Source organism: Acanthaster planci, linkage group LG19, assembly GCF_054643075.1.
Source record: "Acanthaster planci isolate LZ-2023a linkage group LG19, COTS_SCS, whole genome shotgun sequence".
Taxonomy (NCBI): domain Eukaryota; kingdom Metazoa; phylum Echinodermata; class Asteroidea; order Valvatida; family Acanthasteridae; genus Acanthaster; species Acanthaster planci.
In genome coordinates, this window is record NC_141795.1 from 7,263,747 (window position 1) to 7,291,729 (window position 27,983).

General features: G+C 43.1%; 1 protein-coding gene across 1 annotated transcript; it reads right to left on the reverse strand.

Annotated features, from left to right (window-relative positions):
• LOC110977593 (RYamide receptor-like) lies at nucleotides 1-27,966 on the reverse strand. Its single transcript, XM_022231850.2, has 4 exons — nucleotides 27,419-27,966; nucleotides 6,890-8,240; nucleotides 5,582-5,698; nucleotides 1-3,883 (listed from the first exon to the last, which is right to left on the reverse strand). The coding sequence occupies exons 2-4, from the start codon at nucleotides 7,622-7,624 to the stop codon at nucleotides 3,569-3,571; spliced, it is 1,167 nt and encodes a 388-aa protein (XP_022087542.1). The 5' UTR covers nucleotides 7,625-8,240; nucleotides 27,419-27,966; the 3' UTR covers nucleotides 1-3,568.
• Between the last annotated feature and the right edge of the window lie 17 nt (nucleotides 27,967-27,983).

Genomic DNA, 27,983 nt, shown 5'->3' on the forward strand with positions numbered 1-27,983 from the left:
CTTTGTTGTTGATAGTAAAATTGATTTTATTTTTTTGCTTTCTCGTATATTTGCCTCTTACGGTCGCAGCAACAACCTAATCACATCACTCACTTATGACGTCACTAGATATCTAGTAACAAAAAAAAATTAAATCAAACAAACAATAAACAACTCTCTAGATGCACATTTGCGTCATAGGTCTTTGTTTCAAGACATTGAATGCATGAATTGAATGGGTGCAGGAATAAGAGGCATGTAAGCTACAGCAATGACTACAGACTTAGCTTGTAAGTTTACTATTCTTAGGAACACCTTTTATGAAACAGTTGTTTCATTTAATAGGAAAATGATATCACTTGGTAGTTATACCAAAGTAAAAAAGAAATAGGCCTATACTTGATTGTGGTCGTCAAGAGAGGGACTGCCGTTAATGTTTTATCATTTGAATGACTTTAACGTTTTGCCATCCTGACCATCTGGAAATATATTTACGGAGACTTTTTCTAACAGTCTGTGATTTTTCCAGTTAATAGCTACGACAAAAGGCTAATGCAAGCTCTACTGATTCTTCTGACTGTTTCCGTTGCTACTGTAAAGAGACATTTCCCAAAGGAGCAAAAATGTAGGATCTCGTGACCCCAAACTTTCGTATACAACCAGTGCAGTACTGTCTGCAGCCTTTGTCCTAATTTCATGATAATAAAGATGTAATCTGTGATATCTCCATAGGGATTTTAGAAGTATGCAAGTGCCACGTGTCCAGCACTCCTCTCCCTTATCATTTCGTCTTTTCTTGTTCTTTTCGCGCCTTCCAATCCAATTTGAAATCTCTCGTGCCAGTGTTGGCCAGAATCCCACTTTTCACCTACACATTAGCTTTTTTTCTTTCTCACTTTCCTGTAACTGTCACTCACTTCTATTGTCTGAAGCAACTTCTTTGGCCACATTCTCAGTTTACTTCACTGCCTGAAATAAAACCTGGAAGCATTTTTTAAAAGGAGGCCTACAGCCAATTCAACTCTCTTCGAGACGAGACAAAACGTTAGTTTGCTGATCTTACTGATGTTATTTTTGGGGGATGGAGGGGTAATTTGTTACTATCTGCAACTAAAAGCCACTTAATTTGTTTTAGGAGCGACGTTACCTACCCAAAGTAGGTCAGTCCGCTATACTGAAGTTTCACCCTAGGGCTGTATAAACTTGTTCTGGCCGTTTTAGCAAAACTGTTTAGCATAGAATAATGACTATCATCAGCAGGTGATAACTGAGCCGTTGAAACCGAACGTAAGGTATTTGGTGTTTATGAAAAGGACAATTTGGATCACTTTCTGATAGTTATCGTATTCCTTGTGTTTCCCCGTTGGGTTTCTCGTCTCTACTCTCTCAGACACTCTTCCAAGACATCCATCAGTCTCGGTTGTCTCCTCTCTCTCACCTTTCCCGATAATTCTCGCTGGGTGATTCGTCTCGTTCGCCTCTTTTATCACTTTCAAATGTCTTCCACTTTCCCTCCCCACATGCACTCCCCACGACTCATCCACATCCCATCTCATCACATTTGCATTATATCGCCGGTGTTTATCGCCAGGGTCATCTGATGGAATGTCAGGGTCATCAATTTAAACAGCTTTAGGAGGGATACAAGATTTTAAATTAAGAATACTCGAGAATCGGCACTCTGCCTTTTCCCCCTCACAAATCCCTTCGTTTAATTAAAAAAAAAATTCTTGTCAACGTTAAAGATCTCACGATAACAATGTTGACTTGGCAGCTCAGTAGTCAGACAGGAAACACGAACTTTGCAACGCTGCCAAGACTAGTGGGGAGTTAAACCGACAGAATTCAACTGGCCTCCCTCACGTTATGATTCAAGATGAAACACTGAAGTTTGAATGACCATCATGCCTGAACGTCAACCAAATCTTTTCATATCACACACGCTCTGCAAGTTGCCAATATGGAGCAAACAAGTTGTTTTTTTTCCCTGTGTAACCTACAGCCGAGGAGAGAGATAGTGTAATACTATGATCAGCCGAATCTAGCTAAAGCTTCACTAAGCATGACACGCCCAATAACTTTTCAAAAGGAAAACCTTGGTATCAATGGATTACCAGCCTCATAAAGGCACTATACTCCTACTATAGCAGGTACAGTCCTCTTCCTTTAAGTACTGCCAAATCAATGAGGATACCGGCACAATCAGATGCAGTATATCACAATTTGTGTTGTAGGCAAACACAGTGAAACAAACAACACAACGACAACAATTTAATACTACTGCCTTAAGTATTTGGAATGTCTACAATTTGTACATACCTTGTAGTTTTGGCATGGAGATTGGCCAACCGATTAAGAAAAAGGCAATTGCGTTGACATCGTTTAAAAGTTAATCGATGCTGAAAATATGATAATAGTTTGGGTCCTGTCAATATTTTTACCTTTATGTCCCTATAGAGCTTTTATATAATATATTCAATTTACACAGTACTGTACAATCCTGAGTTTACTAAAGAGCAGATTTCAACCACAAAAGAATGTAATAGGCACAGAAAGCCATTTACACTTGAAATCAATGATAAATATTAAATATATTAGTTTTTGGAGTATTTATATCTTAATTAATTAACGTGCGAATATTATGATATTATACGTGGTCGCCTTTATCTAAGGTATAGTCTCTCTGAACACTAATTTCATTTGATAAGCCATCAGTTTAATAGTCATTTTGTCTTTATGAAAGTATTACACAGTTCGAATTTTGTATATTTTCCAACTAATTGTGCCTTTTGATTTTCGTGCATAAAGGTTTCCCGGCAAAGTGCGTGGGAACCGGGTTCTTCAAGTCTGGCTGTGTGCTCAAAAAGAATCTTGAAAAGCTTGATGGTGTCGAATTCCACAAACCCCACGTCGAGCGTTCAGTTTATTGTTCACGAGATCTGTGAGTAAATCCATGCAGATCACCGAATTCCGACATTTGGGGGAATTCTCATTCTTTTCCCAATGCAATGCCCCCACCCCGTTTTGATTCACCTTCCTCAACAAACCATCCAGTCTACCAGTTTTTATGGTATACTTTGACACATATTTTCACATCTTCTTTGCATTATGGTAGGCACTTTTTAATGTAACCTTCTCGCCCAACTTTTCCTAATCCTCAACTCCTCAAACAACGTGCATAAATGGAACATAAAGGCCTAGCTGAGTGTTCCACGTGGACAAGTGAATTTGAGATCAAAATAACTTTGATGCTACCTAGTAAATGATACAAATATTCTGTTTGAGGCAGGGAATGTCTATATATGGATAAAATGATAGTTTACTATCATTATAACCGTTGCAACCTCGTTTCCAGGTGGGTACACGTGCATTTTGAGGAGTGACTCTTCTTCACAAAATCAGGCAAATTGGGACGAGTTTAAAAGGCCCAGTAAAGAGCGATCATTTCTTTTCAGTCAGAAACTCAAGTCATGGAACTAGCCATCGCCCAGCTATTCAGACTTGGACTTGTTGAGCATGTGATAGCAAACTCACTGATCAAAACGAGGGAGCAGCCTCCAGTTTGGGTTTAGCATTCCCTAGCCCGCCCTCACATAAACGACGTCCTCGTCTCCCCGTCTGAGTTGGATGCCCGCCCATTCTTGTTGGTCTTCCCCGGGTCCTGCGTCCACCACCTGCCTCGGTCCACCCGGGAGCCCAAGGACATGGTCTCCATTTGGGTCTGGCCTGTGTTGGCCCGACGCAGCCCCTTGAACCCGTTCCAGTTCCGCTGGTACTTGACACAGGGTAGGAACCGAAACACGGACCGGAACCCGTTCCGGAACTTGATGTTCATCCAGCAGTAAATGAACGGATTATAGACACAGTTACTCATAGCTGCCAGCAGCGCACATAGGTATATAATCTATGAGGAAACAAGTTTATAAAGAAAAATACGGAAGTGTTACTGGGACATGGTGATTTTGTTTTTTAGAGTGGGCAAAATCATTATTATGACTTACATCTCAAATTATGACTTGGTATGAAGTCATATTTACGACTTAAATCTCATAATTATTACTAGGATGTTGTAGTAAGACATACTGATAACTTACATCTTACAATTATGCCTCACCGGCAGCACATGACATGTACTGTAATGCCAAGCAACATGCACAGGGACGCTGGGTGCCGTAACGATAACAGAGAGGCCTGTGACGTTTACCCAAGGGTTACGTACATGAAATACGTCACAATTTTAAAGTGATAATTAATTCTGATTATAGTCATAATCAGGACTTAAGTTTTTTGATTTTTCATCATATTCCATTAACAATTCAGTCGAAACATCCCCGGTTACTTAAAAGAAAATCATAGAACAGCTCCATTGGTATTAAGCTTCATTCCTTTATGCTGTGATGTGAGATTGAAATCCAACACACGAGTGGACCAGGGTTTTTTTCCTGGGGTGTTAGGGAAATAATTTCTCATACGTACGGGGATGGGGTACTATGGTGAAGAAATTATTTGTTTTGTTCTTGACCGCACAAAATAAGACCCCTACATAGTTTATCTCTTGTGATCCAACCTTTAGACATGGCAATGAGCATGGGCGGGGTTGACTCTCCAACCCATCCTACCCCTCCCCCACCTCCAAACTCCACCCCACCCAAATCCAATCCCGCCACAATAGGTTCATCTGCAGAACCAGCATACGTACTGTGACGTGGGACTACATTTGGTATACTTTCATTTGGTTGGAACACTAAACGGGCATCTTGATGATCGTCAGCCATATCCAAATCATTTACTTAAGTTGTTTGGGCAAATGGGCCTAACTAAACATTATCAGAAGGAATTAAGGAGCTGTTGATTGAACTTGTCACCATTTTATATAGCATAAAATAATATTCAAGTAAATAGTCCAGTGCGATAAATATTGAAATTAGGTTTTGTAGAAGTATGCATGCCAAAACTCGTTTCCGTAAATTCACACCACATTCTTTGAGTTAAATCCCAGACTTTCTCTCCTTAAAGTGCCCATCAGTTACAGTCAACAAGCAACCTGAAAACAGCTCTCGTTCTCTGACTTTTGGTTCAGTGGAAACCACGGGTGGCTTTCAGTCAGATGATGTGGTCTGTTATTCAATCAAAATGCTTCAAGCTAGGCTGGAAACCAGACCAATTATAATTTCTAGAAATCTGCACCTTACTAGGCGTGAGCGAAATACCAAAGATGATTAGAACGCACCATTTGATGTTCACTTTTGCATCTGATGAAGTAGCTGTAGCTACGAAAGCTTATGCAGAGTTTTACCTTAATGGTTAGTCATTAAAGTGCTACTGATTCTTTACATTTGCGACTACTACAGCTTCACTTTCATCCAGACATTCGCTTGAATCGACCGTGAAAGAGGCGAGGCCGCCCCATATGGATCAGAATCCATCAATCATCGGTTAATGGTTGACCTAGTATCCAGACGTCTGTTGGAGGTGGCAAGCGCGCTTTGACAAAAAAGGGAAGCCATTGCGTAGCAACCCTCCTGTGGGATTGATTCAAGCCCTGGTACCGGGCGATAGCATACAGTCTGCCCGCTCCATTTGCATCGATGTATAAACCCACCTTGATGTAATGGTACTTGAGGACATCTTGGTTGCTGTCTTGGACGATGGTGTAGATTTGGATGGGTAGGTAACACAGGGCAAAGAGCAGCACGATTGTGGCAAACATCTTCACCAGCTGAAAGGAAATAAAAAACAACGATGTGGATATATTTCGGTTCAGTCGCGTGGGAAGTTTGTCATTGGCTTGTTACGGTATATGCTGTGGTACAGCTCGACGGGGTCACTGGTATATACGAGACTATTTTTTTCAACTCAATATTAATCAGAGGCCGATATTACCCCAGTCCACGCGGAGAGGCTTAGAAATTGGGGTATAATCCACAAAGCATCCTCAATCCATATGACAACATATATATCTCGCGTCGCCAAGTAGACAGAATGCCCAGCCGTGGCACGTACTGCACATTCAAAAACGCTGCAGTTGCGACTATGGACACGGAACTTGCGTATTTACCTGTGGGCAACTTGAAATTAATCAACAGATGGAGCAAACCATGAAGGATTAAAAGCAGCCAGAGCTGTTCAAGAGGGTGCGAGGAAGCTGCAGCGAGGCTTAAGATTTCTAACAGGGTCCCATGAAATGTGTCTGGGGACCATTTTCAAGTGAGTTTTGCTGTAGTTTTCATCAGGCAAGATCAACTAAGCTCTTTGTTTTATGTATTTCTCAGTTTGACATCTTTCTGGTGGAAACGGAGATCGTGGATGAAAAGTGTTGAGAGTTCCTGTTGATTCATACTCTGCAGGATTTTTTGAGAGTCTTCAACTCAAAAGTGGCTCTGGAGTCTCGTGACTCATTTTGCTCGATTGACTCTTATTTGTGTCCTGCAACCATAGGACAGTGAACTGGTACAAGTAGGAGTGTTATAGTCATTTCATCTCCATCGTCAAGGAATTAGACAGATTGGCTGCCTTGTGGGTAGTATTTGGAGACATACAGGGGTGTTGCAATTGTTCAGGAAGGGCAAAACCTTATCACTTCTGACCAAGGGGAGAAACGGGACCATATTTTCCGGAGGCCAAACTTTTGGGGGAGGGACGACAACTGATAAATGTTTCCTGTGGCCTGTTATGACCTCTCAGAGTGGTGATGCTACATTTTGGGGCTTTTACCGCGCTTCTAGAGAGGAAAACGACATGGACAAAACATCGGCTTTCTCTCGGTGTTATAGGCTCTTTTGGGGGGTGGAAGAATGGCCCCTGTTGCCCTCCAACAGTGCTTGCTTCTTAGGGTGTATACTATTTTAAACCACCAAATCGGAGCAAACGCAGCAGCTACTTATAGAATGATCTGTCATTCATTTCTTACCCTTGCTTTGGATTCACTCATCTTCTTATCTCTCTCAGCCTCCATTTCGCCCGGGGTTCTCCGACCCCAGATCCGCCTGCCGATCCTGATGTAGGCACCAGCAAGCAAAGTCAGGGGTAGAAAGTACTGCAACACCATGCAGATCAGCGAGTAGACCAGCGAGTCCTCCCAAGAGCCATCCGTGCAAAAGGTGGCCTCCCCGTAGCTCTCCACCGTAGTGAAGAGCAGCGTGGGCAGAGCCAGTGCAATCGAGATCACCCAGATCACCCCGATGACGAACAGCGTCTCCGTGGAGCCCATGCGGGGCCTCAAGGGTTTGATAATGGCAAAGTAGCGGTCCACGCCGATGGCCACCAGCGTGTAGATGCTGACCGAGACGGAGATGGTCTGGGAGAAGGACACCAGCTTGCACATCACCTCCCCGAAGGGCCAGCGGGTGTACAGCGTGGCGTAGACGGTGAAATTGACGCACATGGCCGCCATCAGGAGATCCCCAATGGCCAGGTTCACGATGAAGTAGTTTGTAACCGTGCGCATCCGCTGGTGTCCCAGGACAATGTAGCACACGATACCGTTGCCGCAGATCCCCAGGATACTGACGGTAGCGTACAGGGCAATGAAGATGGCCTGTACCCAAACAGGTTCCTTGTAATACATGTCTTCCAACTCCAGGTCATCGAGGTCGTCTGTGGCGTTAGGAAAGGAGAAGGTTGTCAACTCTGTTTCGTTTTCCATCACTTCCTTTGGACTTGCGGCCGAACAGCAACCAAGAGTTAGGGACTCTTCAAATCCAAATGACAGGTTGGAGTACAGTCCGTCAACTCACGACGACAAACCATCCACACCAATACCTTCTCTAACTCGTTTGCTGGCATAGAACCGTCGTAATAAGCACTGTGACACACTAGAGACTGGACCTGATACACGTCAACAAAATGCCCGAAGGGGGTCATCTGACGAGTTGTAATCTGCGTCTGTCAGTTATCTTAATTTCAGAGACAGGGTAGGGATGAGTTGCATTCTCAAGGCGGATTGTTGCTCCCACCAGCCTTCCACAGTGCCACTAAAACTCCCGCAGAAGTTGTCGTAAAAAACAGCTGGTCATTTTGGAGCAACAGGATTTCCAACTCACAATAAGAAATTTGCTCACGGGTTCAGTGACGTTTTGCGCATGGCAATCAGTAGAAAACAGCAGCCCGATCGGAGAACTTTGCCTCTAACCAACGCCGGCCAATCTGTGTGGGCATATCTCCTCCCGTGAGAACGATAGAATAACAACATCCGGGCCACTAAAACTTCCGCAGGAGAGAGTCCGACAATCAAGTATTGCTTCAGCGAGTTCAGCGTTATTCTAGAAAGAGAAACACAGACAATTACTTGAATAGATGGATATGGGGCGGGCTTTGGCGATATTGACGGCCTTGTTTTTCAGCTTGATTAGTGAAAAAGGAGTCCTATAGTCTGGAAGCATGCTGTTTGGGACAGACGCCAATTACGAGGGGAAATGATATACAGTAAACAGACGAAAGCTCAGAAGTTTATTATTGCCGACGGGAGTCAGATCTTATAGGACTTAAAACTAAATATACTTCCACGCACATTTTACTTTGTTGTTTTAGGAATATGCAGTAAAAACATACCATATCCAATTATCCTTGTGAAGAAGATAGGACCGTTGGTCCCAAACCTATACATAGCCTAACGCGCATCGAATGCTTTTAAGATTAAAGGTAACGTGTAGTTAATTGATTCCTCTATTATCAGGTATTTGTTTATTGAATTATTTTTCTTCCAATTTGACTTTGCAATATTCCAATGTAATATTCAACTTCACTCCTGCATTGCATTTATAATTAGAACTCAACAGGTGTCTCGAGAAAAGAATAGTCGTAGCACTGAAGGGCTACACGTTGTTATTTTCAAAGATTAAAAATACACTCCGTCTGACTGAAAAAAATCTAGGGACAAGATAATCGAAGTGTATGATGAAAATTTCATCGTAATCGATACTAATGAGCCGGAACCGAAGCATCCTTAATGATAACCTGCGAGGAAAAACAGCCTGGAATACTTGATTTTTCCTTTCCTTGATTTTACGTCTGCGTATCACTGAACGCCATACAGCGGCGCATACATATCCTTGCTGCCACAACACACGGCCAACGGACTATCGTTGCGCTTGTCAGTTTAAAAATAAGCGAACGAATCCTGCCACACCTGTCATATTTCCTAACGACAGAAGTTGGCACAGGAGTCCATTAATTTAAGAAGCTTGCCAGCGTAAACAGACAATTCGTGTTATTGCATACGATGGACCAATTGGCCAGCGCCGAAACACAACAGCCTCGGGTCTGTTTGAAAACATGCCACATCAGGAGATAAAAAAGAGAGTCGAGTGAGTTCGGGATAGCCGATCATTCCTCAATGTTCTTTACTGTCGTTTCCCCGGAGCACTAGCCGACGATCGAATTTGTGGCGCGTTTTGGGTTTCCGCGATTTTGTTTTGGCGGGAAATCTTGTAGGTTATCGATTTCTGTCTGGAATTACACGATCCCATTACGGCATCGTTACCTGCAAAACAACGACCTGAGTGGCTGAGCCACATTTCTCATTTTCGCCCTTGCCAAACTCACTGCACTGTGCTTAATGCGCAATTGACATCAACTTAATTGAATAATGACACTGACAATAACTCACGGCTTTCCAAACTGACATTTTCGAAACGAAAGTTGAAAAAACAAAAATTAGCCTAAATCTATCAAATTTTTGACGCCGGCAACATCCGCTCAGCATTCCGGTCAGCGGAACACCTCCTGCACGCAACACGCTAACGGTAGGGATAATGGGTAAAACGTTACGTTTGAACTGGCAATTTGAAACTCTGCAAAGCGCAAATTTACACAGGCAAATTCTCCACATAAGGGCCTGTACCAAAGTAAACGAACTTGACCGGTTGTACACGCGAGGCTATATAGTTAATGAACCCACGTCGACTGAGTGTACGCAAAACATTGTAGTTTTAATCGAAAGTGATGCCGCTTTCATACACATGAGAAACGCAGGCTTGGGACTTCATCTTCCCACAAAATTTGCTCTCGGGACAAAGTGTAAATCTCGGAGACGGACGGCTGTTAGACTCACCACGACAACATTTTCAATGTAAAATTCTACTACACAGCAATATGAAGCGTGCACGTACATGAAATTACTGATGTATCGTGGGTATTTACTTAGACAAGGCTTCCAATGCGGTTTGTGTTTGCAATCTTAATGTCCTTAGGCTTACCATAATAAATCTACTTCCAACCGCACACTCATCTGTTAACAGCATTTCTCATATTTTGAAATGAAAATATAAGATTTATGGAAACTCCGTCTTATCTGACGAGATTTCTTTTCCCTTTGGCCCAAAATACCACTTCTATAATTATGTTCATTTTTGAAAGCAAAGGCTTAAGACAGAAAGAACTACAGTCCATTTGCTTTTATCCGTTCGAGTTTAAGAAATCTGAAATAAATATGTATGGGGGCAGGCTAGCATGAATGTGCACTTTGTTTCTTACCAACACTGCCGTTCATGCCTTTTAGTTTACAACTAAAAAGCATGAACGGTCCTCACACCACGAGCCCTTTATGATTGCATCTCACGTTGCGGTGAACGTCCCTTCCCTAAAATCCCAACCTTTCTTCCAAGTTGTAGAAAGTACAAGCTGCCTTTGAAATTATCATTTTGCATCTCTCAAAACTCCCTTTATCAAAAAATCAAATTGATAGATTCTCGGGTTACTCTTATTGGAAATAAAATTCACTGGAGTTCCGCACATAAAGAAAACTGACCTCTCGTTTTCCGACTGAGAGCAACCTGATATCCCCCCTGTCAGCGGACGATACCCTAATTGAGGGGGGATTTCGCACCGGGCCACTCAGAACGGCCAATGTCTCTGAAATATGGGCAGTCAGGCTTTGGTAAACGCTGGGACGATCCATATAGCGCGGAAAATATGAATGTCAGAAGTCCATGGTCTGGGATGGGCGATCAAAAATGTGCATACTATAAAAACACGCACAATTCGATGTCTTTTAGGCTAAGCCATGGTTTTTTGTTTTTGGTTGTTTTTCAGTGTGGCTTTCCAATAAGCGACCGTATACCATATGCCAGAGGGCAATATGTACATCTTTTGAAGGAGATCCGGAAAACAGTATTTGCACCGACAAAACATTCAGTTGTTGCAGGTATAGGCCTGCATGTCGAAGTTGCAATTCAATTCTTACGGGCGGAAAGAGAAATTCAAATGAAATCGGTTCTACACCGCGAGCAAACATTGCGCCGTCAAAGACAATCCCTAAAAAGATGCACGTAGCTACTCTTAAGTTTGAATATAACACGTCAGGGATTTGTGAAGGTGGGTAAAAAAAACTGTTTAGTAAATATACGTCCTCAAGAACACAGCGTGCATAACCCAGCTCTATCCTAAGATCTCGCGACGACTCCAGGAATGTAGATTGTCAGACAGCCGATGGTATAGTCTCACATCATTCAGACACTGTGTCAGGGATGGAGTTGTAATCAAGACGTTCTGAAGGGTTGCATCGGTTTAATCAGATCTCCGTGCAGGCTTGCACGAAGCCGACGTGACGGACCGGGGTCAGCCAGTGCTCTGCGCACCCCTTGAGAAATGATGGTTGGAGTGCTTTTGGTTTTACATTATGGAAAACACAATTTAGAAAGAATTAAGCTGTGGTGCTTACAACGGAACAGTTCGGGGGCAGAAAATCAGCAAGAGTAAAAACACGTACATCTTGTCCAGTTAAAGACCAGAAACTTGATGGATTGCTCGTATTTTAACAAGCAGCTCCAGAAATGTTACTGCTATCCGAAGATCAAACCACAGAACAACCAACCACCATTTTATTGGCGTTCGACGTTTCAAAGGCAAGCGAGCTTGAGGACGCCGAAAAATGGCATGCTGGAATTGGTCATGTAGTTAACAATGCGTTTGACCTCAATTCGACCTTAAGTGCTTACTCAGTTCAATTGTTTTTTTTTCTTGATTTATGAGGAACTATGTAACGTGATTGGGGCTTCCTGACAGTCTTCTAAAATGTCGTAAGTACCCATTTGTTCACAGTGTTATTTTACATGCTTGGCCGCGATAAGTGAATGAACACACAAGAGAATGGAAATATACATAACAAAGTATTTAGAAACCAGAACAAACAAGCTGAACGCCGTTGGCCCCGTGTGCTTAACATCCATTCGAAGCCTCCTACGGATTTTTGTGCACATTTAGAGGAAAATAAGTATGTGAGCACGCATGGCACACCACAACACTATCTAGTGTGAGTGCACGGAGTTCCACTTTGTTGCTCAACGGCATCACTGGCAAATATTTTGGCCTCTCGAAAACGTTTGCAGTCGTCTCGAAAGTCAACATTCCGACCAAACTTCATGACAAAAACATACATCTATTTGTACCGAATGGACACGTGAAGACCCAGTTGGTTTAGTTCGTATGCATAAAATTTTATCTCTGGAACCGACACTTTCCGAGATTGCCTCGAAGATAAACATTCGGAAGGAATGTTTTTCTTGGGCAAAAGTACTCAAACAGGTATTCGAGCTTACTTCGAGGCAGCGAATAGCAAACGACTCCGCACAGGGACTTCGTCTGAATAAGAGCGACAATATTTCGCCGAGAACGCAGACCATCTCAGACGAAGAAATGTTTTTACAGGAAAACAACAATGGGTGTTATTCGCCGTTGAAGTTATTTGCCTCTACGCAGTAACCTCTGGGCTCCAGATGTCGTTTTGTATGGAACGCATCCTGTTTGCTTTAGCGTGAAATGAAAAGGGCAAGGGACATGCTGGACGGGATTTATTTGTTTCTTCGAAATGGCCGCCATCGAAATTGCTCGGAGTGGAATAACAGTGGAGTCCCTCTAGGAAAGGTTTCCAACTCATGTCAGAGGGTGAGAGAGTGAAACACAGGCCCCATAGAGAAAATATGGTGTCGGTTATTTCACCGGTTCCCAGTTGTTCAACTTCTGGTGGGAAATCTCGAGCAGTCCCGTCGATTGTCCGCTGAAGACGGCACAGGCAGCCAAGCAGAAAAAGAGGAAGAGCAATTAATCTCGAATGGGCTGAAGTACCCATTCGACGAAGTTGAATTATGTTTTCGCACGGTGTTAGGACGCCGCTGTGCCAAAACCTAGGCGTGGCATCGTTGTCAATTAAATTTTACTGTTTCAGAACTTTGAGCAGAATAAGGATATTAAACAATCCTTCAGCCCCACAAGAGACCCTTGTTAAGTAAATCCGATGCAAATGTTTTTGTGTAACTGTGCATGGCCATCGCCAAAAAACGTTTCGACTGTGGGCGTCGCCAAGAGTTTTCAAGGGGGGGGAACTTTTTCTGGGGGTAGGGAATTCCGGTGGAGGAGGGAAAGCACTCTTCAGAAACGAGCTGATAAGCCATTAACAGTGGAAAGAGGTCATTTTCGAGGGGGGGGTTAATATTTTCGTCTCCTTTTGTAATTTCTGATGCTTTATTCCTTTTTCCTCCATATTCATTTTTCACTTTTTTTCCCGCCCTTGCCCATGATTTTGATAAAGGCCCAAGAAACGCATGCAAAATAGAGACAAACGACTAAAGAATAATTCAAACGACAAGAGCTTGGCTAAACAATGAGTCCTACAAACCCGACCGCAACAGGATAATATACAAGGAAAAACTGGTACCCACGCATAGTTGTGATTCAGAGGGGACATTGTTTCTCATTGTTCATTTAACACTCTCCGCTCTTTGGGAATTGATCTCCGCAGCACGACACAGTAGGTGCGTCCCAAGAAGAAAGAGCCGAGGTGATTAGAGTGGAACACGGTCAAAACATCTATCTAAAGTCAGTCCTTTGTAAGCTTTCAAATTTCAGGCAGAGCTTCCGTATGCGCATGGGGGTGATATTTGCCGATCTAGAATATGAGGAATGTACCATAAACGCGTGGTATTCTTTTCACCGACTTTTTCTTCTTTTTTGACCTCGGGGGAAATGTTCAATTACCCGGCGTGTGTGTGGCTTTTGGCGAGTAAATGGAAAGTGTACGAATGTAGGCCTAATCGTATTCCGTGAGGTCGACGAAGGTTGACGACCCAGCGGCCGATCAATTTGCAAAACATCCGGTATGACATTTTATACCTTTTACAAAACAGCCAAATGTCGTTTACACTCAGAATTTTGATGTATATTGCTTGGGGTAGGAATTGAGCATTGGAGCCTCGTAAACTTGTACCCTGTTCTGTCTCGCGGTCCAAGACACAGGTAAGAACTTGTTGGGTAGAGGATTAAACTTAATTTCTGATTCATTTTAACCAAAAAATTGGTTAATATGAACCCATTTTGTGGGTTTCAATAAACCAGATATTAATTCTGATGCAACAAAAAATGGGTTTGGCGAAACACAAACATGCGCAGTCGCAGTTTTTGCCGTCCTTTGTAATAGAGAAGGTGGAGTTGACACAGGTCCGGTGTTTCGGAAGGTCGCAGTTCCGAATCCCTCATGGATCATCTCGCATCGCGTCCCAACCAACGTTAGCTCCATTGTACAATGGTTTTGTGTTAATTGGTGAGGACCCTTGTAAGTGCATGCAGGAAACGGTCGACGCTTATCGCAAATCTTGAGAGCAATGTTAGGCTTGTGTTCCTTGGGACAAACTTCTCAAGAAAAGAAGCTACACCGCGTGGTTGAGTAAAGACAGCAAGTGGGATTGGAACCGGAGTCACAGTAGGTGGAGGTGAGCCCACTGCATGATTTCTACCACACATGTCGACTTGAGCAGCTTATTAACATCTTGTTCGGCAATGACTGTTACCCTAGGGACACGTAATCACACACGAATGCATTCGCCATTTTTGATTTTCCTCTGCGCTCTGAACAGTAGTATTACCCTTTGCACGGCCCTCGCACTTGTCACGTGTCGTGGACTGAGTAAATAACACAACCCCAGAAAGACGATCGACGGACACAGATGGGCAGTGGATTAGACGGGACGATCATGCATGTTGCCATCATCACTATCTTAAGCACAGGAAATGCTGCCCGTCATTCTCGCTGTTTCCTCATCTCTCCATCCCGCCCCAGACAGCAATCGATACCTACCCATTCCACCCTCCTCCAAGCCCTTTTTTTTCTCCCCAGCTGGTCAGAAAGGCTAATCGAGTTACTACAGACACACACCTCAGTTGCCACGTCCAGCTCTTGACTCGAAATCGATTGCAGGAATGTAGCGGGGGGGGGATAAACACAGATCGGATTCACTGGTCGTTCATCTCCAGCCTATAAGACTTTGATGCTTTTTCTAGTAACGAGATAGAAATGTGTTCCCTTGTATCTACTTGGCACTTAATGTGGAGCGTTCTCAGCGACAATGCGTGCCCAAATCATGGGCACATATTGTTTTTCATACGTGCACCAACATTGGAATGAAAGTGTTCTGTATTTAAACAAAACAGTTTCTAACAGTTTGTTTCTAATAACTAAGCAATTCTGTTTCATGGTTTAAAAGGAAGTATGTTACTGTTTGGAATCCTGTTGGTTCTTCCACCTACTAAGGATGAAGTTGTACTTTCTAAGAGCTGGGGCACAAGGCATTGGAGAGAAAAAAATTACGAGACAATATATTTGCTGGAGCAAAAGCAGATTACCAACAAAACTATCACATCAAGCGTGTTTCACTGACCATTAAGCTCGGGGAAAACAGCAAAATCTGTATTAGTTAAAATCGCCAAAATAAGACGCAAATATTCGTACAGTTGGGCAGTGCACCTGTGTTCTTATCAATCTGTGTTCTTATCAATCTGTGTTCTTATCAATCTGTGTTCTTATCAATCTGTGTTCTTACCAATCTGTGTTCTTATCAATAAGATGATTGTATTTGAAGTTTCTCGAGTGTGCATGGTGATACACAGGGTGTCCACTTCAAAGGGTATCATCGCAAAGTCCGCGGTTTTGAGGGGTGCGAGGAAGGAAGCGAGATGACCGCCGAGAGAGATGGCCGCGGGTGCCCGCCTCCGGCCGCGCTCGCGTCGCGTCTCGCCTGGCGGAAAACAGAATTCCTTCGAGAGCGCCAACGCTACTCGAACTACGCACAGGAGACTCTCGGAATTGCAAATCAGGGCAACCTTGAAATGAAGACATGTCTCCCTGCGACAGTTTGCCGCAGCTCTTTTGAATTTCATGAATAAATTTTGTAAAATCGGCCTCTGACGGGTGTTAAGAGTTATAAGAACGCTTAGTTTAGCCTTACACAAACTAAACACTTAAAAAACACCTGCAATTGCACACTGCTCAATTTCGAAGTAAACACCATAAAAAAACATCAGCCCCACGTTTGTTTTAATATGCCTTAATATAGAAATATTACTTCTGTTTGGAGGCACAAAGCATTCTGGGTAACGGAATTTCACCTATCTTGCCGTCATGAAAGTTCGAAAGACGTTGTACTCTTCTTTACGAGATGGTCCAATTTGAATATCCACTTCAATGTTGTAAGTTCTGAATTAAAACGTTGGGTATATTCTGTTAAGTTTGTGACGCCACTTGAGCCTAAAGATGTCTTGCCACGCGACAGTGTAGTACCATGAAATTCGTTTAAAACGATTTCATTCCATTTTTTATGCACAGAATTTAAATAAAAGTTATGGTGGTGGACATTAATATTTAGAACCGTTCCTTGGATAAAGATCCCCTTTGAGATTGGTTTCTTTATCAAACGCATAACGATGACCTGTGGGTGATTTATGACATGCCCCTGATGACTCGACATATAATGACGTGCAGCGTATCATTCAGTTTAGGGGCCATCCATAAAGTTCGTACGCACAAAGGATGGAGGGGGGCTGGTGCCGTTGCGTACTCCATGCGTATGGAGCACGGACGTGTATAATAAAATCTGGACTCGCAATGCCCTTAATCAGCTTATAGAGTCATTGAATCCACTCGCAGCCATTTTACCGAGCCGAATACAAAGCTTTCCTGGTAATGCCCGCCTTTGTTCTTCCTGACGTCAATAGTAGGGAGCCAACCCACGCCTTTGTATTCGGCTCAGTAAAATGGCCGCTGGTTGGCTTCTTTTTCATACAAAGGCGTTGCAAGTCCAGGTTTTTTTTACATACGTCCGTGGTATAGAGGCGGAAGGGGAGTTCAAGCCAGTGCGTATCGTACGCAAACCGAAAATGTGCCTTTCATGAATCTTCATCAAATCAATACGATATCTCATACAAATAACTACCAGAATCAGTTTTTCTGCGTCAAAATTCAAACACAGTATTCTTCACCGTCCACCCCACCATTTATCTTCCCATGCAAACGCCCATTATAAGTAAACGGCAACTTTACCCTTGACACAAAGACCGGCAGCGTCTTCCGGAATTGTGGAATGCGCATGCGCACGGGGGGGAGTTGGAGCCACTGCGTACGCCATGCGTACAGGGGGAGGGGGGTCTTAAAAGTCGGGATTTCGTGCGGACGTACTTTATGGACGGCCCCTTTATACCTTAGCGGTGGCCATGAAGTACCCCGCACCCTAGTTGATGAGCCCTCTGCTCAGTACTGTTGTGAGAGTTGACCCCCACCCCTCAAAAAATATTGTGTTTACGGTCATAGGCTCGACATTTTCACAATGGCTTCCTCACATCAATCCTGGGGTGAATCCACAACCATGCGGGGAGGGGGGGGGCAAAATTTAGGATTTTGTTTTCATGTTACCTTTGAAGGCCTTCTCTGAGGGGCGGGGCTACACCTGGGGCTTTCTGGATGGAAACAGAATAAAATTAACCCACACAAAATCACCTTTCATCATAAACAAAGGAGCTCCTTTTGAGGGGTGCGGTCCCCTTTGGCCCGCCTGAATCCTCCCTTGCATCAATCATGGATTTTGCTTTCACAAACTCCACAAACCGACGCGATGGACACCTGTTTTTATAAAACAAGAGAAGATGTCCCTTGTCATAACATTTCCCCTCTCCCGCCGTGTGAGACCTAAAAGAAACAACAAGCACGTGGGGGAGACATCACTGCGTCAGCGAGCACTCTTGCCATTTCATACATGTATCCTTGCTTCAGGCACGCTCGCCGGGACGGCGTGGTCTTGTCTTATTAATTCCCCTCCGAGTGGCCCGAGCTCGGGTAAAAGTTGGTACGCACGCCAGCGACGTGACCCTCTTCCCTGGGACATGATTGATGACACAACATACGGCGTCTTTTCCTTCTCTCTCGCAAAAAGAGTTTCCTCTCAAAAGTTGCAGGCAGAGGTGGGCAAGAGGAAAAAAATAACTTGCGCGTTCGGTGATAAATTTATCGCTCTAACGCTGACTCCGGGGGTACCGAGTCATTTCAATAGTCCGACGATTTATCATAAATTAATTACACCGAATTCATATTTCGTTGGCTCCTCTGTCGTATTTCTTCACAAGGACACTGTTTCATCCATTTTCAAAATAGAAATCGCGGCGGAATAACACTGCAGCTTTGATGTTTCATGGTATCACTTCTGGCAACCGCATAGCAGTATGTCTCTCCAAACGAAGCCTGTTCAAATGCACATCAGCACTTCACTCATAATATATGACCGGCTCTTTAACAGGCAAAAAGCTTGCAGAGTAAGCCGCGGTGTCGATCTCGCTTCTTTACTGTAACAAATCGTCTAATTGTCCAGTTGTTTAAGCCTCGACAAGTGCGTGACTTATGAGCAGCATCTAAGATGCATGCTGTCTAAATGCGGCGAGTGAGACCCACTTCAAAACGGATCAAACCTTGGGCCAGTTTGTTTCACAAGGATCTGGATCTCGATCATTGATCCCGTCGCTGGCTCGCTCCATCCATTAATTGGGTTTGGGTGTCAGTGAACCAACGAGTGGGCCAGTTTGTTTCACAAGGATCTCGATCAGTGATCCCATCGCTGGTTCGCACCATCCATTAGGCGGGTTTCGGTGTCAGTGAACCAACGAGTGGGCCTGTTTGTTTCACAAGGATCTGAATCTCAAACAGTGATCACATCGCTGATTCGCACCATCCATTAGTTGGGTTTTGGCGTCAGTGAACCAACAACGGGTCTCTGATCGCGATCTGGATCCGTGTGAAACAAACTGGCCCCAAGGCCGCGCTAATCTGCTCAAATGGCCTTATAAGTTATATCGCGAAGCCATACATCGGCGTCTCGGTTTTCGCATGTGACGCCCGGGCCCACTCGTTCAATTCCTGCACAGTATTAACGGCTTGTGATGAATGTTTCTTGTCTAGCCCGATCGTGTGCGCTGAATCCTGACTATTTCCATTCAGTTTTTCTTTCGAATTTCTTCCATCTTCTCATTCGATTCAACGTTGGTACCTGAGTGCCGGCAGTATACTAATCGGTATAACCAAGATGAAAAGGTTATTTTCCCACAGATGTATAAATTGCTGCTTGAGGCTTCAATGTATATCTTTTTTTTAATGTACATGTGCTAGAATGATGGATTTTGTGGAGTCATAATATAAATAATAATGAAAATAATACTAAAGCTGTTCAACTTTTTGTTAACTTGAAGTCAAAAGCTTATTTTTAAACTACGGGGGATTTAATTGCCTTTCATTTCAGGATTATCAAATTTCCATTGATAGACCCGGACAGGGGTTCTGGTACCACTTATTTAATTGGAAAGGATTAATAATCAATTCATTGCTGCTCACACTGCGGCAGGTGACGCTGTCAAGTGTGACAATATCAGGGTGCGGGTTGCCTCACACCGCGATTCAGAATTTCAGCTTCATATCACGTCAATGCCTTCACTTCTCTGCAGAGGGTGTACACTTTCTGTAGACAGCAGCACCAGGCAAGTGTCAGAGGACGGTACCGAATTCGCGAAAATTTCTGATAGACGTAGTCTTTAGTGGTGATGAGCCGTGATGTTTATAAAATTATTAGAAAATATGTCATAAAATTAGATAACAATGAACTGATATCCCGAGTTTTATATTTTAAAAACCCTGAATTGTGAAAAAATATTCATATACGAATCTCTTTTACCTATTTATATATTTATCTCAGAAAACTGTGTTGTGTCATATATCTATATCTATATATTTATATTATATATTACAGCATTTATGAAACGCAAATTGTCTAACGGTATCTGTTATTGAAAGGCGCTGATATCTTATCGTTGTCCTCGCCCGACTGAGCTTCAAAAAATGAGCTTAAACTTAGGCCTAAGCCCAATCGACATGTTGTGAATGTCCTAAACATTAATTTTATCTGGTTTGTTGCAGTCGTTTCTGGTTAGTATTTCCTGCTTCTCAATTGTACAAATTTACCCCGAAAGGGACTGAGTTAAGATTGTCAAGCATCACGCTGTAAATTTTGTGCACAGTGGTGTGCAGCGTGTCATTTCGGTCTTAAACACGTAAATATAGCTCAGATATTTATTGTATCGCCCTCCAGAGGTAAATCCATATGGACTATATCTCACTTGGCCCGTGTCCGTGTTATTCTGCCACTCAACGACAACATTTCCATTTTTGTCAAAACAAGTCTGCCGAAAAACTGTGCAAACCCAAAACAAAAACAACTAAACCCGGTTACTGGTCAGATGAACTCGTAAAAGCACACGCGCAGTCCCTGTAGCATTTCTTTTTCAGCGAACCATCGCTCACGCAAAGAGTGGTTCATATCTCATCCACTCTGCACAGCGATTAAATCCGCCGATCGCCTGCCAAGTCGCTGATAATCGGTATTCTGGGTATACATCGGGGGCATTTTGGTCATTCCAGGCCAGGCTCCGTCCCTGGAAACATTCGACCCATCCCAGTTCTTCTCCGAGCAAAACACGAATGCCCGCAAACCCAAAGAGACAAGAGTGTAATACCTGTTCGTTTGAAGCTGCAGATTTTGGGTTTCGACGAAATGTGCCTTGCGTACGTAAGTGTCGAGCACGAACACGTTTAGACAACTCCCCCAGTGAATTCATTGAACTAAGAGCATGTTTTTTCTGCCCGTCCCTGCCGTACATATCCTGATTGTTCTTGTCCCAAAGGCCTAGCTACTTCCATCTAAACTGCGCCGAGCAATTTCCTACTAATAGACCCGTCGACCTAATGCAACTGCACTTTTTATTCTATTTACCGGAAGGATATCGTTGGAATAGTTTTGAGCCTATTGATGCCCCTATAATTGTCTTCTTTGATCTAGTTTAATTTTCTTTTTAACTTGTCCTAATTTCCCGAAATTTATGTTAATGGAGGGTGGCCAGGTTGGTTTCGGTTATCAAAGTACATCTAATGCAAAACATGGGCAAAGTCAAGTGCGTAAAGACAGAGAAACACGCAGTTCATTCATGATCATTTAAATGGTTTACATGACAATACACTGTCACTAACGACATTTTGCATGCGACAAAGTCACTGTTTAACTTCCGACACAGCATCGAAGATAACAATGTTCTACCCTTCATATGTCATTCTAACAGATCTAGCTCGATAACAGAGTTATCCGTGATTACCATTCTAAAAGTTGTGTCCAAACAAAAAGGGGACACTATACTCTTTGACCAGTTTATCTATTTTTTCGAAACTGTAAACGGAAGCTTCGAACGGATGTTCCAGCGCGCTTTGGCGAGTCCAGGTGCAACGCCAGACGTAAGCCCCACAAATCATTAAGAATTGCAGATTTCGTCACTCGTGCAGCAGGTGTATCAAACAGGAAGTATACGTGATTGCTTCAGTTCGAGTTTCAGAAAAGAATCTGACCAACAGAAACGTTATTTTTAAATAAAAAGCCCTCTCTTCGCAAGAACGGAGACGATGACATATTTTTGCAAAACTAGAAGCATTTCATCGTGAAATTTTAGAATGACGCGCGCTGTTTTCAGTTTTCACGGCCATAAAATGATTAATTGCCAATGGCACACAAACGTCTTTTGGAATTCAGCTTGTTTGCAATTTTGCCATTTTGTTTAATCGCAAGAAAGACCAATTCTGTAAAAATTGAGAGATAATTTGATAACGTTAAGCAGGCTGGCGCCGAGATTTCTCAACCAACTGAAGTTTAAAGCTCTATCGTGCCATCCTACCTACCCTATAGCAATAGAGATCTATTTCATGTTCCCTTTATTATAGATCAACACACTGTCTCCAATTAAAACACACGCTCTATCCCCAGTCAGTAGACAATTTATGCACGGTCACATGCCGTTTAATCTCTCACGAAGCGCTGCCAATAGTGGCCTGTTTGAGATCATTTCAATAAAAATAAAAAACGGTCCTCGAACGAGGATGAGGCGATGACCTCAGACCTCAGCCTCGTCCACGATTTATATTCCCTGGGGGCTGTTTGTCAAAACCTCGGAGATAAGTCTGGCCTCAAGAGCGTCTTAAGAGGGTCAAGTGGTAAATTAAAAGAGGTATACATTGCTAATAGGGGTTGGAGCGGGAAATGTTTTAAAAAATAATAGCCTCGATTTGGTTATGTGTTAATAAAATTGAAATAAAATTCTGCAGCGGGAACTTGCAAACTGTACCTGACTCTTGCCAGCGAAGAGTTCCAATTTGCTTGAAGACATGCGCACTGCCAAATCTAGGGTGTTGAATCGACACCCTGGGTATCATTTTAGAGCAACACTGGATAATATTGTCCAATACGGATGCGAATGGTATTAAATAAACACAAATTCAACAGCATGGTTGGTGCCTTGTAATATTGTATTTACTGGATAAACAACATTGAACAAAACTAAATATCAATCATTTCAATGCGACCCACCTGCGTGGTGTATATCTTAACATGTTATTAAGAACTCCATTTTTCAACTATATGATTCCATTCTCTCCATCCATAAGGCAACAGAGCCTCAACAGAGAGAAATTTGAAGTTGTAGAGACGTTCACCCAAGACTTGTAATATTCTCAGGCACAAGAGGCTAACGGTTCCTGCATTGAAACATAATTTTGTTCATTATGAAAAGTCCATTTTTCTCCTCGTTTTTGCTTTTCATTGGGCTGCCTGAGTTAAGTACGCCAGACATTCGCTGAAGGCTCAGCATCCATTTATCTTGCGTCTTCCTGGCACGACGTAGCCCGTCGGCCTTTTTGAATCAAAAGGAGTACTTTTCCTTTCCATTTCTGCATTACATCTACAGCCATGACGAGAAAGCCCCCATTTTCATGAGGGAAGAGGCTTGGACGAGCAAACTCAGTGAGTCGGCTGGCAAAAAAAAACAGAGTAGCTCTTATCGTTCCTGCAGATTGACGACGCAGCGGTGCTTATCTAACGCCAAGACAAAGCGCCTTAATGGTTGCATAGGCCAGATGTCCCTTCAGTCTTCGCTATGAAAGCATCCCGCCTTATTTGATTAAAAATAGTCAGCAGTCAGAAAAATGATGAAACCGAAGGATAGCTGACATTAGTTGACTGAACATGTCAGGCTTTGTTTCTTTTATGCAAACAACAGTTTTAAAGGGAGCAGATACGGAAAAGTGTACTGCATACCTTAGTTCCAACCATTGATAGTATATTTAGCATTGCTACATTTCGCATGTAAGAATCTCTTTGCGAAAAGGATTGCTACCTAGCTAGAATGATTGATTTATCAAACTGTCGCCTGTGTCGCTATTTCAAACCCAGCTACTTTTCTTTCCACTTAAAGCGAAATATCTTGTTGTACCTAAAGCTCAGCTTTCAGTCTCCCGTATTTCCTCAACACAACCTCCATCTATTTTGTCTCATGTGTTGGCTAACTCCAAAACTGAAAGATTTAATTAAAACAAATGTAAGATTGGCTGGAGGGTGCAGTAATGTAAAACCCCATAACACAAGAAGACGCCCACAATTAAAGGGGGAAGACACATTCAGTGAACTTGTAATTTCCCCGATGATGCGAGGTCCCTTGGGGCCGTTCCAAGCATGTTATTGTTTTCCATTCTTGCGAGGCCTGTCAACGTCTTGAAATCACTTTCTCACCGTTCGCGCGCTGGTACGTTCAGCCGTAGAAGGCTCGGGAGGGGATGTTACTAGGGGACTCAGTATTGGCCGGGGGAGTTCCGCCGAGACACTTTCAGGCTAATAACTCACACCTAATGGCCGGCTGCCCACGCATAGGCACCATCAGCTACTGTGGCTGCAGAACATGTAATATTACATAGGCCATATCGAAAAGCGTGCAGAAATTAGGTAAAGAGTGAAGGTTTGACAATGCTATGGTTATCGCCAACCATCAAACCACTTTTTTTCAGGGCAGGATGTAGGGCTTCATGGCTTCACTAATGCCCTTCCGCAGAACATCTATTTTGCCTAAGGCAATCAAACCGGAGATTCAAGACCCAAGTATACGTGCACAATGACATTTTTTTTTCAGAGCAAAAGGTCAGAGCCTAAAGGCCGAACCACATTGGCTTCATTGATAGGATGGAGTCCTTAACACTTCGTTCGTTTCCCCTTGAACATTCTTGCCATTTCAGCTTGCCTTTGAATAATAAACGCAAGGCGTCAGAATTTCTAACAAGAATTTGCAGTCTTTGATTCCAAGTTGATCTATTAAGTACGTGATTTACACATTTTTCTTTTTACCTTGTTGTAATTAAAGTAATATCCAGCGTTAACGTTGATAGCAAAGTATTTTTCTATATCCATCTCAACGTTTAACGCCCGACACTGTAGTCTCTTATTTCGGGAAGTTTATGAATTTAGAGATTTAGGATTTGACAACTCTTGGCCAACTCCTATGCTACATACAATGCATATCAACTGATATGTTATTCCACGTGACAGGAAGCAAAGAGAGTTGTCTTTAAAACCTGGCCATCCGATATCACGCCATGCTTCATTATTCTATGACTGTTACTGATACAATGAACCCGAACCTTGCCAGGCTTCGTTTTTGACAAGAGGGATTTGCCTGTCAAAGAAATCGTGCGATAGGTCCATGTCCGTGTGGGAGCGTGGAGCCCCCCCCCCTTCAGTTCCATTTTCCAGTTCCCCGTACATTTGAAAGATATGTAAGAAGACTCCAAAATCTTCCCTCGTTTGCTTCGAAATGTATACCCATGCATCTGCAGTAACTCTTGCAGGGTTTGCCGGCCACGCGGCTAACGTTGCGTTGTGAACAAATAAATGATTTGTTTAAAAAAAGAGGACATAATCTTGATGCTGAGTACACTGCCGTGTTTTAGATTGTAATGGCATCGCTTCTAAGAAACAACACAGGGCGAATGTAAGACTAAGGAGTACGGCCTCCGATCACGCCACACCACAGGGTTGGAAATAATTATTATTTTTCTTTACAAATGCCTGTTTTTGTGTGCCCGTGGGACTATAGGGTATTCTCTATGGCGACAAACACGTCACTCATTGCTTCAGTAAATTATAAGAGCCGGTTCGCCCTTTCATGTTCGGATACCGGGCAGTCGTGTCTAACACCACGCCCCCGCTTTTCAAAGGGAAAATCGTCTTTGCTTCGAACCGTTTAAATCTAATTTAACATTAGAGACCGTCCTGGCCAAACACAAATCTGTGAAAATTCTACCCTTTGCTGAGAAGTCAAATCGTATGAGCAATGGACAAGAACGTAAGCGGGAAATGGGTATCTGTAGGGATTGGTATCTCCAATCAGATGGGACGAGATAAAAGCTAATAGAGACAATTAGATTGCAAAACGAATCACCCCGGGATAAATGTTTACACAGACTTTCGGTCGGTGGAGAGCTTGGTTTGAAGACGAAAGCAAGGACGGCCGAGTCCCATTGAACGACGCCATTATTACTCAGCCTTTGCGGATATGGCTTTTCGGGTTGGAACATAAACCGGAGCTATCTACCGTAGACGAATTGATGAAGGCGGTGGCGATACACGCGGCGCGTGTAATAGATAAATTCGTTTTGGTAGCGTTCTGCGCGCCGAGGGCATGCGGACACTCGTGTATGTGTTTGCTCGCAGAAAGAGAGCGAGAGAGAGAAAAGCTTTGATGTTTGAGAACCAGTTAAATGTTTCAAGGAGGAAATGAATACAGCTCGATATTGCTTGAAGAACCGTGTGTTAATGTCTAGCTATTTCTTTTCTCTCTCTCTCTCTCTCTCTCTCTCTCTTCTTTATTTGCCTACATTAGTCACGATCGAGATTTATCAGTGCAATTCTTCTTTGATGAATCACACGAACCTGCAGGAATTCTTGAAATATCTGTTTCTCTATCTGTGCCTAAAGAGGTAATTTAGGCATACACAATGTGTACCAGTCTTGATTTTCTACTATTGAACAAAATGCACTACTCTACCACCTAGAGGGCGTGTTCTGTGTGTGTGCGTTGTGTTCTTTGCTTCAAACGGTGCATCAATGACTCATGTGTTAAGCTGTGTGTATGTTACTTGATTCAAGTCTACTTTCATGACGCACTATAAAGTCTAGTTTGCGCATAGGAAATTGCATTAAATCTGGAAACTTTCATGGCGCACTTTTTTATCAATGTACGTTTACACACTCAGACAGCATGTGGTATTATTTTCGTTGATCAAAATCCCATGAAAGCTTAAAAAATTTAATCACCCTCAGAAAATTTTTGAGACATTTTATAACGACGGGGCTTTCTTCACTTAAAGACATCGACTTGGTTCGCGACTCAGCGGTGTTTGATCAAGTCTTATGTAAAGGCAATTGTGATCACTTTATTCATTATAATTTGCAGGATATTATAGAACGGTGGTCTTCTGCTTTAACATTCTACTGCAATCCTTTGTAGGAAATAAGTAACTCCTGTGTCCCCATTGGATGGTTCTCGTGGATAAACTTTATAGTCTCAGAGACACAGTCCACTTGTAAGATAGAAGTATCGCGACACGGCAATTTTTCTAGCAGTTTACGGGTATCCATGGTAAACCTCTGCGGCCTGAATACACGAGGATAAAGGCACTATAGACTGATGTTAATCAGACTTTTAAACCGCTCAATTTTAACGTGGTTGAATCATTTTATATTTCACCACTACGTCTCAGTGCATGACTGCTGAAAGTTTTAAGCAGACTTGCACTCGTTCATGGTATTTGAAGGACCTTTTCCCACTAAAATGAACTCCGGTGGATGTATTTCGAATGTGGGTTTGCCATTAACTTCCTTTGAGACATTTACGATACCACTTACACGAATGTGGGTTTGCCATTAACTTCCTTTGAGACATTTACGATACCACTTACACGTATCGACAATAAGGAGACTACAGTATGTTAAGGGGGGAAACTTAGCCTTCTCTACAGCCCCTACCTGTCGCATGGAGCTTGACAGACCTTGAAATAGGCTTTGACATTCGACATCTTTTGTAGGCACATAATTATCTCACAGCCAACGTGACAATAACTATTTTGACCATAATGTACCTTGAAATCACGTTGATAAATAGTTTACATCAGCATCCCCAGGCTTTCTTTATCATTATAATCACCGTCTTTTATCAGTAATATAAACAGGACCAGGGATATAGTGTTAGAGCTACGGGGGCATGGTTGTTTCCAACTTACCACGTATATCAATCAGGTATTTTTCAAGAAATTCACATCACGACAAATCCTTGATGTCCAAAGAGGCTACATCCGCAGTCTAAGAACTGTAAAAACTAAAAAGCCTTCGGGAAGAGTTCGATTCAGCCAATCCTCCGTAGGGTCAGGCAGTCGGCGCGCACGAGAGAAGATTGCCTCGATGTTTACAACCTGGTCGCGGGTAAATATCGCTACTCCCCACAACACATCGGTTTCGGGGAAAGAGTTGGATCTGGCATCGGTTTGGGGGGGGGGCAGCAGACAACTGACGACTGATTTTTCACGATAGACGGTGGTCTCCAAATCCGACGCAAGAAAAGCCCATCGACATCAGTGGCCCACATCTAACTGCATAGTGACGCACGCACGCACACACACGCACACAAGTCAACAGATCCCGCCCCGGACCTGTCTGGTAGGGAGAATCCTCCAAGAAACTCCGGTAAAGATCCGACGGTGGTGTCGTGAACACTTCGTGCTACAGGGGTTGTGCTATATTTATAAGCGACCCGTCCGCGAGTGCCGGTGATGATGAGTGCTTGTCGAG